Source organism: Batrachochytrium dendrobatidis (assembly GCF_000203795.2).
Source record: "Batrachochytrium dendrobatidis JAM81 unplaced genomic scaffold BATDEscaffold_9, whole genome shotgun sequence".
Classification (NCBI taxonomy): Eukaryota; Fungi; Chytridiomycota; class Chytridiomycetes; order Rhizophydiales; genus Batrachochytrium; species Batrachochytrium dendrobatidis.
Window position 1 is genome coordinate 973,863 of NW_006281107.1, and position 14,976 is coordinate 988,838.

The window sequence follows — 14,976 nt, forward strand, 5'->3', positions numbered from 1 at the left end:
CATTCATTTGATTTCAATTCAGTATTTGACCCAACCTATCTTGCAGCTGTATAAACGAACAAGACGACCAAGAATTCACATGAACTGCAACTATTAACATCCACCAAGCTGTTCCACCATAGCATCAATCACATCGCCTACAAAGTATAAACAAGTCAATACCAATGAATGCATTATCCAGCAATAAATACTACAAGAGTTACCATCGTCCATATCAAGCTAATATAATTTAAAAGTTAGTGACTGTACTATTCAAGCATAGATGCCAAAAGAATGTTACCTGATCAGGAGTTGCATGTTCTTCAACTCGATTGCCATCATACATGAAGCGAATAGTACCACGCTGTTTCCCCTGTCTCTCACAGTAAGCATTCATGAGCTTCAACAGCGGGGTAGATCGCTTAATCTTAAAAAACACTTCGCCTTGATCCTAATAAACCAAGAGTTAATGGTCGAATTGAACGATATTTGAATCATGAATCCCAACCTGACAAGTTACTGAACAAAAAGGTCAACTTACTGGTGCCATAACCTTGACATTGATATGCTGGTCAGTGGGTGCAGCTGCCTTTTTGTCCTCTGGGACATCACTAGCTGAACCACCTGCAGTCATTGTTACAAGTTGTCTTGGTAAAATTGGATTGCAAAATTAGTCCAAATTATAGTCTTGCAATTCTTATTCTGTTTGAGTTTCTGAATCAAGAGCCAATTATCGCTCAATTCAATGAACAATATTGACTTTTTTAAAGCCTATGAGTTGATACTCTTGTAAACTGAACAAGTGTTTGATGACAGCTTTAGTCCATGCCACACCTGTTTAATCTCCAATTTTCCTATACAACATTGGATGATTAACATGACAGTTGTATTCCAAAAACTGTACTCTTGAACTAGAGCGCGAGCGTATCTGATATTAGACTACAAGAGTTTGTTGAATGGAATTGACACTAGTTGAATCGAATATCAGGATGACAATGAATCCAGTTTGAAACTTGATGATCGTACAATGCAAGTAAAATGACAAGACAACAGTTCAAACCATAGTTTGATTTGAATGAACAGAGTGTTGGTAAGAAGAGTTGAGAGTGCCTACTAGAGTTGAATTGGAATAGTCAAGCATTGTGTATTTCAAAAGCCAGGTGAAAATCAATGCAAGAGTTGCATGAATACGCGTAGCAAAATGGTTGTAATCGGATGTTAATCGTCATGCTGTAGGTATTAGCATAAGATGGCAAGTATAGCTTGGTTTGCTTCAAATTCAAACAATTGAATTTTTATCAAAACAGTTGGTAATCACTCATCATGGATGATGATGAATTGGAGCCTGAACATAGGTTTAATCTTCCCATCTTGCTCTCCCCTACTGTACGTAAACTGCAGCCTCAGATGCAAGTACTTACTGCAGATGCTCATAATTACACATATTTCAATGATATAAACGTACCCGACCATTCTATAAACATCCATACTATGCCATTACAACGGTCCTCTTCTTGCATTGTTCAGCCATTAATACAGCATTTGCTTCCAAATAAGCGAGTACGCCCTGTTACTGACTCTCCTATGCTGCCAGATATGAGCTTGATGTCGACTGCTACTACGCTGCATCCACTTGCTACAGGGTTTTCACATTTAATATCTGCTCTTGAAGCCAGTGCACGATTACGACAAACTCCTACTCACACTGCTGACAATTCTAATACTGTTCGCATGTATTCGGGAATGCATTTTGATCCATCGGGTCATGATGCCGGTACTCCTCTATCCAATACGGCATTGATGGATAGAATGGATTGCACAGATTCTGTATCTTCAGATATGGCAATGATATCAACTACTATGTCTGTGGCTTCAATTCCTACGGTTTCCTCGAGTCATAGCATCATGGCCTGTGCTTTGTCCAACCCTGATCATCACAGCCATGGAAACACTAATTTCAACATGGCTGCGTCAAATTCTGCTCCTAGACTGTTCCAGCCACAGAATCAGCTCACTGATCCTGCTGGACTTTTCCACTCAAGCCATGATCATGATGCCTCTTTAAATCCTAATCACACACATGTAAATGCATCCCATTCCTTTTTACATCACACTTTTGAATCCAGTCACAATGCTGATCTTAATAATTTTATGGATTCAAACAATGCATCTGGTTCATTGCAGCTTCTTTACGACATCACTGCACAAAAAGCAACTCATCCAACCTCGACTCAATCTCATCTTGAATTAGGCAAACGCAAGCGTGATTCGTCTGAAAATGTACAATCTAATATGGACGGATCAGCATCCGGACTACAGGCACATCAGGTGGATACATCCCTTAATCGTAGTATCTTTGCACCACCTAGCAAGATGTTTCGTGCTGCAACGACTGCATTGACTTCTAGATTTGCTCAATGTCTAAATGTTGAAGAAAATACGGAAAGCGCTGATATGAATCTAGGTGATACCGAACTATCTCAGGCTACCTCGAGTAGTACGAGTAACTTGAGTAGTGATGGGAGGGCATTTGTTTGGCCCAACAAGTTTTCTTTTTTCGGCGGTCTTGGAAAACCATCCACGACTTTGGTACGGAAAACATCGTTGGCGTCCAATATTGATTCTGATTCTGGTATTTCTGTGCCTACCAATCCGGTACAACCAAGTTGTGAAAACACAGAAATAGATGTTGTTCTTGAGGGAAATGAGGATGCATCTTTGCATGGGTCTACTCGCTCTGCAACAATCCAAGCCCATATTATTGCCTTGTCACATTCTTATGGTATACACTTGCCAGTTATGCAACGCATGTGGGAAGACAAACGACGCGAATTGAAATCCAATCTAAGTATGCTGTGGTACGGCATATCCAATGATTCGTATGACGATGTCAAATTAATCACACAAAATGTTCTTGAAGCTGCCCATTGGCTATCCAATCGGGATTTGAGTTTATTGCGAGTAAGTGACGCTCAAGTCAACATGGATGAATTTATTACCCGGTCCAACATCTCAATTATTTTGCAATGGTTTAAAATCTAGGAACTGATTCCAATCTGGCATCTTGCTGAACACAAGCTCAATGGCATCATCAAGTATATACAAGTTGCTGAAGACATTAAATTCACTGTGCAACAATCTGTATCCGCCACGGCTCAATCCAATGTGTCTCAGTCCTACTCGATTTTTCATCCAACGTCCAATCTAGCGTACAATACTGAATCGCTTATGCAATTTTTAATTAGCAAGCATGAGCTATATGGAAATATCATACGGCAAGAAGGGCTTCCTTGGAGAGTATTGGGGGTTCCGATGGAGGAACTAGATCCCTTGTTTAATGCATTTGGAAAATTGCTGCATCAGGTAGTTGGAATGCATTTGATACGTGTACATGCTGAAGTTGAAGCTTTTGAAAAAAGTAGAGCAGATAATGAGACTATGGCACTGGCAGACGAAAATGTAAGACCACTCATGCAGTCGTGTTAATGTCTAGTATTCTAATTTTTACCTGGATTTAGGATTTAAACTTGTGTGTTTTAAACTCTGTCGATATTTTGGCAAAAGTATGCCAGCTGATTGGTTTTTGTGTACCACTTCCACCACAATTGGAAGAGTTGGCACTGCATTTGTGTACATTTTATGCATCTCAGTCTGTCAAGGAAATCTCGACATTGTGCAAGCGAGACACGGCTGATTTGGCAAGAAACAAACGCCATAGTACTGGAAATATAAACTCTTTTGACTCACAATCCATGTCAAGATCTGCTCGATCTTCAGATGCCAAAATTGCCTATTGCGTTGAAAAGATGATTCGACTCATGACGCATATTAAAACAATTTCGGCAAATTCAGAAAATGGGATTTTACCAGGCGCGCAAGTCAGTGAGCCTTACCAGGCAAGACTGTTGGTTAAATCACCTGTAATGGGTCAACGACATAGCGACCCCTCTTTAAAACAAACACAGGTTTCAACAAAACCGTCAAATGTGTTGGTGGATACGTGTATAAGTAGTTTATTTCAGGAATCAGCTGGATCAAATACTGCATTCTATTCACCTGACTCGACATCTCTCACTCCTTCCGAGTCGATACCTTTAACCCGAGTTCCTGCTTTAACCATGCTTACTCGACCTTGTATGGATGCACTCTTTTGTGACGACGCAGTCTCATATTCTGCGGTGTCTTTGTCTGAACCTACTACCAGCCTTTTTTCAGATCCTTTATCCAAATCACTCGCGCAACATCAAAACAGACACTATCCTAATCAACATGGCGTTTATTCGACCACATTCACAGATACAGATTTAGATTCGCCGATACCGGGACATATGCGTACACCTGTATATCGTGCTTGTGTACCCCTGTCCACCTCACAGACCATTTTACCTACAGTAGAAAAGTTTTCTGCATTGTTGGTTGAGGCTGGATTAATGTTATGCGAACATGCGTCACAATCCCGAATCCTGACACCGGTTACTGATACTGCAGAATCAGGCGGTCATCTCATGACTGGGTTTGCGTGTCGATTCATCTTTGCAGTGTTTCATCTTGTAGAACAAGATCTAGATAGCGATCTATGCGATTGGATGCATGTAAGTGCTGCACTCTGTTCACAATCGGTTGGTACACATTACTTATATGTTTGTAATGATTTGATTTAGCGGCTTGTGCGACAACTTATTCCTGAAGAGAATCCTGTTTTTGGTAATGAGTAATACCATGTTTTTAACCCTACTATACTAATAAAACATGATGGGTAAAACAGTCGAGTTTTATTTATCGAAATGTTGCAAGACATGCCGTGTTTATGACACCATTGGATGCCAAGCCTTGACACGAGGTTTATTGGAGATTGGCAGGTTTGGCACGATATTTCAAAATAAAGTCTTGAATAAGCTTATTGTCCGAATCCGTTTCGGCACCAGCCATGATCAAATAATGGGCAGCATTGATCTACAACCAAACAACATTCAATTTAAATTCTCAACCCAAACACTCCACACAATACGTACATGGTCTTGCTCAATAGCGAGAAACAAAGGAGAATGACCCGCCACGTCTTCAGCATTGAGTTTTGCGCCGGATTCTACTAAAAGTTCAAGGAATCGTGTATGACCCATTGATGCAGCTCTATGCATAGGTGACTAAGATTACAATTAGGGTTGAATTCTGTGGTGTTGTCAAGTGGATTTTGATGGGATGGAGTAGTGTACCTGTTTGATTTTGTCGAGTGCGTGAGTGTTGGCATCTGCGCCGAGTAAGATTTTACCGATTGCGAGTCTATCTCGAGATGCAGCGTAATGCAAGGGTGTGACGAGAGTGTCTGTTGGTGCGTTGACATCGGCTCCATGAGATATCAAATGTCGCACAATATCTTCCGCACCCACATTAACAGCAATGATTAAAGGTGTCCAATGAGCCTAAACACAATGCAACATTGGGTTAGTAGTGATAAAGGTCAAACATGACAGATTAACAACCTCGTCCTTGGCATTGACATTGGCTCCTTTCTGTATTCATGACAGTACAATAAAAATGAAAAAGGTTAGAAATGAGCGACTCGAATACCATTAGAATCACTACTTGCTTCAACAAGATACTCGACAATATCTAGATGCTTGCCACTAGCAGCCCAATGCAATGCAGCTGAATAATTCAATGTAGATTCCAATTAGCAATCGACTAGACAAGATGATTAAAACTGGATACTTACTGCGCTCATCTGAATCGACTTGATTAATCAGAGTGGGAGTTTGTTCAAGGAGATTACGGACGACTTGCAGAGAACCTTCATGGGATGATTTACACAATGACATGTATGGATTGCAAAAGTAGAATCGATTTTTATAATCAAAACCTCACTTTGCTAATTTGCAAGGAAATAAGTGGGTGATGGCTATGGCAGTAGCGACATCTTTCCATCAATGCAGTGTTACATACAATAGGCATGCCTTGCACAAGAACCATTTTTTGTTTATATTCCGTTGTGTATCCAGTCATTCATCGCTTTTACTTTTCAACAGAGTCAATACACAGTATAATTCGTCATTTCAAGGCTTTTCAACATCTACTGGAAGCCACCAACAGGCATGGATCATGTCAGTTGGAGATCGTTGTAGAAATCGACAGGCTCTGTCATTGGTAAAACTACTTGGTCTTGAGCCTGTTATCAAAAATATCCAACCAAGTGCATGTAGGTAGATTCTATGGGTTACGCTGGTTTTTATAGTATATTACTCCAGAGTTTTAAAAGATTCGTACACTGTTTTAATCATCCAATTGGATCGTTGTCAAATGTAGCCATTCAATGGATTTTCCCAACACTCCAGCTCAAGTTTCTTCAAGATACGTCTACTGCACTATCTAATCCCAACCGTTTGTCAACCCTTCCCTGGTACCTTACTTCTCCAAATGGAGATACATTAGATGGTGAAGCACCAGCAGTAGTGATTAGTTCATGTGCAGATACAATTTTGCCTGCATTGTTAGTCAAGAAACTGAGCGAGGGAAAATCAAAAGCCATTCATCTACAAGATCCGTTGGTAGATGTGATTCACTTTGATGCTTGTCTAATTCCAAAGCATTTCTGGCCTACTATTGGTAAATGATCAGGTTGATATGTTTTAGCATGGATTGGTTTGAAAATACTGACTTGGTTTGTGGATTCTAGGTTTAACAGCAGCAGATGAGATTAAACTTGGAGTTTATAGAACTGATGGGATTTTGAATCCTATTACTCGTGAATATTTAAATACAGTATCAATTGAGCACATAAGCGAGTCGTTTCGTAATTTAGAGGCAGATCGAGTTATAGCCGTGTTGGTTTCTGGGGAGACAACCAAGTGAGTTGACATCTAGAGTATTGTGCATTCAATCCCACTCACACATTTGTTTTGCATATAGTTTATTTGCATGGTATTCTGATCACAGCAATCGACTGATTCGACACTTTGAGCAACTACTCACTATTCACAATGTAAAAATGATGCTGTCCTTTTCTGATCGTACTCCTGAAACGGTAAGCAGCGTATTTTTACTTTATTTTTTGGTCTAGATTGTTTTAAATTTATTTTACTTGAACAGGTTCGGACTAGACTGATGACATGGCATTCCAAGTAAGCTTTTTAAGCACCGAGATTTAAAAACATCAATTTAAGCTGACTATTATCCAGATTGAAGCCAGATTTGCAAAGCCGAGTATTGTGCTTGAAGGATCAAGATTCTGACCAATACAACTCAGCACTTGCGTTATCTACGGATGTACTGGTATTTTCAGATTCACCCATGTTGACAACAGAGGCTATTTGTTCAGGGTAAGTGATGTATCTAAATGTAGATTGTCAAGATCTAACTCGACTATTTATGCTATTCATATTAGACGACGAGTATATCTTGTAGGATTTACATCGACGCTTGGAACATTACGCGAATTCCATCAAGCTCATATCCTAGCCAAGCGAGTTCGAATTTTCAAACCTTCTCAATGGGAAGTAGAGCCAGAGGATCAAGAAGATGTGTTATGTGAAGGGGCCGAGTTTCACAATGGGTTTGGTGGTGGAGATCCAGAAAAAGATGGTGGACAATGCAACGTTCTTCCAGAAGCATATTTGAGTAAGCTAAAAGAGCTGATACTAAATAAGAATTCTTGACCCTCTCTAATCATCTCGATAGTTTCCAACAGGAATTCAGTTGCAAGGTTATGGGGTGTGGCTGAGTTTATAAAATGTGTTTTGGGGACAAAGTCTCCCTAAAGCAAACTCGACGCGATTCGTCAATTTCCGCGTCTCAAGCTCGACATTCTTTACTGTCCAACTTTCCCCTTCAGAAAACCCTGAAATCGTCCAGATCTAAAAATGAGAGAAATTGTTCACTTACAAACCGGTCAGTGTGGTAACCAGGTCAGTTTACAGTCTTGCATTCCGTTGTGCTACTATAGTACCACTAATTCTGCGGCTGGATATTGTTTCTTCAAGTTTGAAAAACTCTACTTTTTACCTTTTAAGCGTCAGTCCAATGTGGTCAGCGCTTGCTGCTACCATATTCGTCTGTTTGTCTTGTTGACAACTGTTTAGCTATTGGCTATACAGGGTTGGACACTTTAGGGTTTAAACAGAACCGCCGGCTGGTGGGTTGTTACGGACATGCAATGTTTCTCAGAATGTTCATATCGGACCTAAATTACTTTATGCACAACTTTTGTTCCTTCTACTGGCTATTCTACTTTGTATTCTGCATGCCTTGGCTAGCTTGCCAGAGTATTTTTACAGAAAGGTGTCGAGACAGTATTAGAGTCTTATACTAGGAGCTTTTTTTGTGTTTCAGACGACACAAGCGGAGTGTGTTTAATGGTTTGCCACCATAAACAGCCCATTCCCACTAAAAGTTTATTTTTGAACCTGAATGAGAATTTGCATTTGTAAAATACTCGGACATGTTGTTGCACCATATCTGAGCGTATTACTCAGCGACACATTCATCAGTAGACTATGATTTGGTGTTGCTACTGTTGTTTTCAAGTTTGGATTATTTGCCCAAATCTACTCGTTCAGAGCGCGCCTTGCTTTGCCAATCTCTTGAAATCATCTTTTGCTTCCCTCTAGTCTTTTCAAGTGCACGTGATGTACCTGCCACTTTGTTTGAGCCAAAAGCTGCATATTTATGGGCAAACAAACCCATATTCACAAGCAAATAACTTGTCCACATTTTTAATTTAAGCTATTCTCATTACTCCGCCTCTTTGTTGTCTGTTAAAATTTCATTTTGCTTATTTGTTTTATGGATGTGTTTAGATTGGTGCCAAATTCTGGGAAGTTATTTCGGACGAGGTAGGTTTAAGTTTTTGATGGACGGCTTGATGTGCCTTGTGGCTTTGATTATTAACATCTAGTTTTAAATGCACAGCATGGTATTGACCCTACTGGTACTTACCACGGCGACTCTGACCTTCAGTTGGAGCGTATCAATGTCTACTATAATGAAGCTACTGGTGGAAAATATGTTCCCCGTGCTGTTCTAATTGATCTTGAGCCTGGAACCATGGATTCTGTCCGTGCTGGTCCTTTTGGTCAACTCTTCCGCCCCGTAAGTTATTTGTAGCCGTATTGTATCTATTTGCTCATCTTGGCGTGTTGGCCATATGCTGGAGTTGCTAATTATATTTTCAATCTATTACAGGACAACTTTGTTTTTGGTCAGTCTGGTGCTGGTAACAATTGGGCAAAGGGCCATTACACTGAAGGTGCTGAGCTCGTTGACTCTGTTCTCGATGTTGTTCGCAAAGAAGCAGAATCTTGTGACTGCCTTCAAGGTTTCCAGATCACACACTCTCTCGGTGGTGGTACTGGTGCCGGTATGGGTACCCTTCTTATCTCCAAGATTCGCGAGGAATACCCTGACCGTATGATGTGTACATTCTCCGTTGTTCCTTCTCCCAAGGTGTCGGACACTGTCGTTGAGCCCTACAATGCTACACTCTCTGTCCATCAGCTTGTTGAAAACTCTGACGAGACTTTCTGCATTGACAACGAGGCTTTGTATGACATTTGCTTCCGTACACTCAAGCTTACCACTCCTACATATGGTGATCTTAACCATCTTGTATCTGCTGTCATGAGTGGTATCACCACTTGCTTGCGTTTCCCCGGTCAGCTCAATGCTGATCTTCGTAAGCTTGCTGTGAACATGGTTCCTTTCCCTCGTCTCCATTTCTTCATGGTTGGTTTTGCCCCATTGACTTCCCGTGGATCCCAACAGTACCGTGCTCTCACTGTTCCTGAGCTTACTCAGCAAATGTTTGACGCCAAAAACATGATGGCTGCCTCTGATCCCCGTCACGGTCGCTACCTCACTGTTGCAGCCATGTTCCGTGGCCGTATGTCCATGAAGGAGGTTGATGAACAAATGCTTAATGTTCAAAACAAAAACTCGTCGTACTTTGTTGAATGGATCCCCAACAATGTCAAGACCGCCGTCTGTGACATTCCACCCAAGGGTCTTAAAATGTCTGTTACTTTTATTGGTAACTCGACTGCTATTCAAGAGCTGTTTAAGCGTATTTCTGATCAATTCACTGCCATGTTCCGTCGCAAGGCTTTCTTGCATTGGTACACGGGTGAAGGTATGGATGAAATGGAATTCACTGAAGCCGAGTCCAACATGAATGATCTCGTGTCGGAATACCAACAGTACCAGGATGCTACGGCAGAGGAGGAAGGCGAATTTGACGAGGAAGAGGGTGAAGCGGAGGCAGAGGCTTGAGCGATTATATATTCTAAATATTTTAAATTCCCTGCCGCAGTTCATTTTTCAAATAACCTTTTAAATTCAATTTCCCAAAAAATACGGGAATCCAAATTAGCAAAACTCTTATCCTGTATTCAGTTTATCTAGGTTCAGTTTTCCCGCTCCGTTACTATTTCTCCCTATTCATCCTTTCTTACAGCCTCAATAAATCGGTTTGATTCGAATCTAGTTTTAAATATATTCAAATCAAGTATGCTCAAGAGTCTGTCATGACAGAATTTACAATTTGGTTTAAACATTGCATGTTTATCAAGCCAGAATATTGCATTTTACAGTCTCGACAGCACTTTAAAAACGTTTGAAGTTTTGACAATTTTCGCTCGACATCCAAACTCAAACAAGCTCAAAGCCCGACCTTTTCATTTTAGTTATTGCAACTCTATTTCATTTAAAATGGCTAGTGCAGCCAAACTACTCGCAAGCATATCTGTCAAGGAAGATCCGGAACTTATATTTGACCTACTTGAGCATATCGGAACTGGGAGGTACATCACCATGTATTGACAACTCCGATTCTCAAACCTAATCTACTTGGTCTCTCCTATCCCTTATTTCCAGAAACATTGACTACAATTGTCATGTATTTAACCCTACACACTACATTGGAGTTTATACAATATAGTATCTGACACCCCACGTATCAAACTTGTCAACATGGGCTACAATAACTTGCTTGGTATAGATTGAAATGTATTTTGGCAGACTGCGGTGATGATTTAATTACCATTATTGGATGTGAAAATGCTTGGATCTTATTTTCGAGTAATTGTTGGACTAGATAGCTGATTGATGGTAGAATGGGAATCTTGACTATTTAAAAGAGGTTGACTTTATTGAGAATGCTGGCATACATCATCAACCCTAACCTCTTCCAACTCCATGGTCCATACCCAATTCAAAATCAAGGGTTGGTTGTTTATAATGCGTACATCTTTTTCAATCCATAATCTGATTCAAATACCAACCTATGGATTGGGTTTATACCCAGCTTTGATCATGAGTTGAACGATTCGGATTAGTATAATTAACTTTTTGTGTTGCTTGATATTGGTTTTGTTTTGATAGTTATGGTGAGGTTTTCAAGGTATGGTTTTGGGATTTTGCTTTTTATTACTGATTGCATGTGTGTATGTGATGGTAACATTTCAAAATCACAGGCACGACATGTTCCAACTGGCATCATGACAGCAGTCAAAATCATCAAACTCGAGGCTGGAGAAGAACTTGACGAAGTTCTCAATGAAGTTAATTTTCTACGTGACTGCACTCATGAAAATATCGTAGCCTACATGGGATGCTATATGAAACGAGGACCTGTAAAAGGACAAAAAGTGGTTTGGGTGAGTGTCATGCTGCATGATGATGCAGTTTATAAACTGACAATACAGGATTTGACTAATTGTATTGAATGTATATGGTTTATTCTAGATTGTTATGGAATACTGTGGTGGTGGTTCTGTTGAAGCCACTTGTAAAAGTATGTGGGTTTGATTCGAGTTTATACTGTTCAATATTTTAAATATCATGTGTGTTGCTTTCTAGATCTGCGTGGATGTCTTACTGAAAAAGAAATTTCCTGCATTATTCACCAATCTCTCAAGGTATAAGATTTTGATTTGATTCATCTAGTAAACTTTAATGTCTGACAATGCTGGATTGTAATATTTAGGGCCTGGCTTTTTTACATTCAAAAAGCAAAATTCATCGGGATATCAAGTGCGGTAAGCAACTTTATCCAATCAAATGCTCGTTTATGCTGTGTATCCCTTGTTGACAATTACATGCCATGTAGGAAATATTTTAATGACGGACAAGGGCGAAATCAAGTTGGCGGACTTTGGGGTATCCACACAACTCACGCGCACATTTTCTAAACGGCATACGTTTATTGGAACACCATACTGGCAAGTGTGATCTGTATCAATTCATATGTATCCAAACAAATAGCTTAACCGTTTACTGTTTTGTAGGATGGCACCTGAAGTGATTACATCAGAGCAACAAGGAACATCATATGATGGCAAGGTATGGCTTTATTTTGATTGTCTTTATTGTTGATGCTTTGAATTGATCTGAAGAATTTATAACAGTAACTTTATGATTGAGTTAGGCCGATATCTGGTCCTTGGGAATCACAGCGATAGAAATGGCTGATGGCGCACCTCCCATGTTTGATATGCATCCCATGCGCGTGTTGTTTATGATTCCTAAACTGGACTCACCTGTACTCAAGGACAAATCCAAATGGTACGTTTTTATACGTTTTTTTTATTTGGGTATGATGGTTTAAACTTTGAGCAATGATGAATACTTAGGTCCCCAGATTTCCACAACTTTTTGCTGGCATGTTTGGACAAAGATCCAGATCGACGACTAACAGCTAGCAAGCTGCTACAGGCAAGTTTTACATTTTAGTTATAATTCCTGCAACGTTTCAACATGACTCATCACAACTTGCCCTATTTAGCATCCGTTTCTTGCATCCATTCCTGAAAGTGCTCAAGTGGTTATGGGATTTATTGAACGAGCGCGTGAAGCAAAGCGATTGCGCATTCAACAGAATCCGACTGCGTTGACCAGCTCGCGTGATGAACTGGATGACGAGGACGACTATATTCCCAACAAACCTTTTGTGGGTGATTCTGGAGCCAACGACGAATTCCAGAGTGCGTCTTTAAAAGATGGTGTTCTTGATCAAGACATATACATTGAAGAGACGTCTACTATGAAAGTGAATCCAGGACCTTTGACACAGTTGAATCTTCCAATCGGTCAAGTGGATTCTACTGGTATGTCTAAACTGGCCATTACCACGCTACAGACTGGAGGCGCGTCTGGACAGGGTGGTGTAAATGCAATGCCGACCACAGTGCTTTCACCATTATCTCCACCGTCACACGCTTCTTTGACTCAATTTCCATCGCCTGTGGTTGTTGGCTCGCTTAATCAGGCTATGGATCAGTTGAAATCACTGCGGCAGGTGTCAGTAAAAAGAGAAGTTACAGCTGGACGGTCACCACAAATGAATGGCGCAAGCTTTATTTCACAGTCACCACTTTCAAAAGATGATCGTCGTGCGCAAAATGGGTCAGCTGTATTAAATGGTCCTAGTGGTATGCTGCGGCAGGCAAGTATGGCAGAAAGTTCTCGTGCTGGTGCCAATGAATTGCATAATAAAGAATTGACACCACCCGAAGAAAAAAAGCCAGTAAGTTGTTTTGTTTTTCCTTGTTTTTCCATGGTACTTATTAGTGTAAACATCCTTTAGATTTTCAAGGCAGAAAAAGTATGTCGGCTTTCAATTACTGTCAACTGCGCCAATTTCCTGGGTAAGTAGTTTTTTATTGCAACATGTCGACTTTTATTGAAATGAGGGTTTAATTTCGTAAGCCAATCTTTTTCTGATGTTGTGATGTGGACTTGTTAGGCGACACGTTGCTATTTGGAACCGATGACGGTTTATATGCGTTTGAAACTAGTGGTGAGTGTGTCATATGTTTTTACACTATTATGGTTCAAACTGTTTTTAACCAGTTTCAACACCATTTCAGACAAAGAGGCTCGTCTTATGCCTTTATCCAATCGTCGTTATGCCCAAATCGATACTTTAGAGGACTTGAATTTAATCATATCACGTTCAGGCAAATACGATGTTGTATCGATTCATGACACATCCAGCATTACGCGATTCAAGAAAAAATCCAAATTCGAAACAGAAACTAAATTAAAAAAGATGAAGGAAACTAAAGGATGCGATCAATATCATATTACACGAACACGTACTTCAGTTTACTTGTGTGTGAGTATGCCACGAAGTGTTATGGTGATGAAATGGGCACCCCACCCATTTAATAAGTTTATGAAACTCAAAGTAAGTTTGCATATGAATTGACAATTTGACTGCCGTGTATTAGTATTTTTCCATTTGACTCGAGTGTTGATATACTTTTACAACATTGTTTTAGGAAATTCCAATGGACATCAAACCCAAGATTATGGATATTTGTGAGTCTAAATCGGGGGAAGTACAATTGTATGTTGATGCCGGAGCATCACTTCGCGTTTACGATTTCCAAAACGTGACAGTTGAAGAAGTGACTGCACATGGAGTGACGGCCGATCAGCTAGGCTCACCAGTTCGAGGTGTCTTGTTAAACGACGTGTTTGCAGTGTGCTATACCAACATGGCTTTACTACATAGTCTAGAGTCGAGCAAGGATACCTATGCCACATTAACGTGGAGAAATCCACTTACATTTGCAGGCAAGCCATTTATATGCATTGTGTGTTAAACTAGATGATTTAAAAAGATTGGTCATTTTAACACACTTTTATTGTATTGCAGCTCGATTGAGTGATGATTTTCTTGTTGCAGGATCCACAACTGTTGTTGATGTGATCAATAGTGTGACAGGCAAAATGGTCCACGTATTTGAAACGAAAAAAGACAAGATTCGGTCACTTGAGTTACTGGTTGCACGAGGAAACAAGCTGTATTTGTTTGCAGAGGAAGAAAAGGATGGAAGTCGTACAGCTGCCGTTATTCTTATCGAAGTGTCGTACGTATAGTTGAGTTTGATGTCCAAGTGGATGTTTGTGTTTTTGGGAAATGCATAAATAAAAACAAAGTAGTTTAATTTGGATGCAAAGTATAGATTGCTTCAGTAGAATGGTAAAATAAATTCATGTTTTTAA

The 14,976-nt window shown here is 40.1% G+C and overlaps 5 protein-coding genes across 5 annotated transcripts; 4 read left to right on the top strand and 1 right to left on the bottom strand.

Moving 5' to 3' along the window:
* Positions 1–93: 93 nt before the first annotated feature.
* Positions 94–613, bottom strand: BATDEDRAFT_90152 (SUMO family protein SMT3; the record flags this gene model as incomplete). Its single annotated transcript, XM_006680524.1, has 4 exons — positions 94–137; positions 204–219; positions 281–430; positions 521–613. 4 exons carry the CDS (start codon positions 611–613, stop codon positions 94–96), a joined length of 303 nt encoding a protein of 100 aa, XP_006680587.1.
* A 654-nt stretch (positions 614–1,267) lies between these two features.
* BATDEDRAFT_35605 (uncharacterized protein) lies at positions 1,268–4,773 on the top strand. Its single transcript, XM_006680368.1, has 4 exons — positions 1,268–2,940; positions 3,022–3,438; positions 3,498–4,571; positions 4,641–4,773. The coding sequence occupies exons 1-4, from the start codon at positions 1,303–1,305 to the stop codon at positions 4,692–4,694; spliced, it is 3,183 nt and encodes a 1,060-aa protein (XP_006680431.1). The 5' UTR covers positions 1,268–1,302; the 3' UTR covers positions 4,695–4,773.
* Positions 4,774–7,811: 3,038 nt separating this feature from the next.
* BATDEDRAFT_37213 (Alpha-Beta tubulin) lies at positions 7,812–10,490 on the top strand. The gene is made up of 4 exons (XM_006680385.1): positions 7,812–7,877; positions 8,769–8,804; positions 8,881–9,060; positions 9,154–10,490. Exons 1-4 carry the CDS (start codon positions 7,833–7,835, stop codon positions 10,234–10,236), a joined length of 1,344 nt encoding a protein of 447 aa, XP_006680448.1. The 5' UTR covers positions 7,812–7,832; the 3' UTR covers positions 10,237–10,490.
* Positions 10,491–10,619: 129 nt separating this feature from the next.
* BATDEDRAFT_20253 (uncharacterized protein) lies at positions 10,620–12,571 on the top strand (the record flags this gene model as incomplete). Its single annotated transcript, XM_006680238.1, has 9 exons — positions 10,620–10,766; positions 11,347–11,365; positions 11,439–11,621; positions 11,710–11,758; positions 11,824–11,882; positions 11,951–12,002; positions 12,074–12,185; positions 12,252–12,306; positions 12,392–12,571. The coding sequence occupies exons 1-9, from the start codon at positions 10,675–10,677 to the stop codon at positions 12,569–12,571; spliced, it is 801 nt and encodes a 266-aa protein (XP_006680301.1). The 5' UTR covers positions 10,620–10,674.
* A 1,442-nt stretch (positions 12,572–14,013) lies between these two features.
* On the top strand, positions 14,014–14,927 carry BATDEDRAFT_37215 (uncharacterized protein; the record flags this gene model as incomplete). Its single annotated transcript, XM_006680386.1, has 3 exons — positions 14,014–14,152; positions 14,247–14,544; positions 14,627–14,927. The coding sequence occupies 3 exons, from the start codon at positions 14,015–14,017 to the stop codon at positions 14,848–14,850; spliced, it is 660 nt and encodes a 219-aa protein (XP_006680449.1). The 3' UTR covers positions 14,851–14,927.
* Positions 14,928–14,976: the final 49 nt, after the last annotated feature.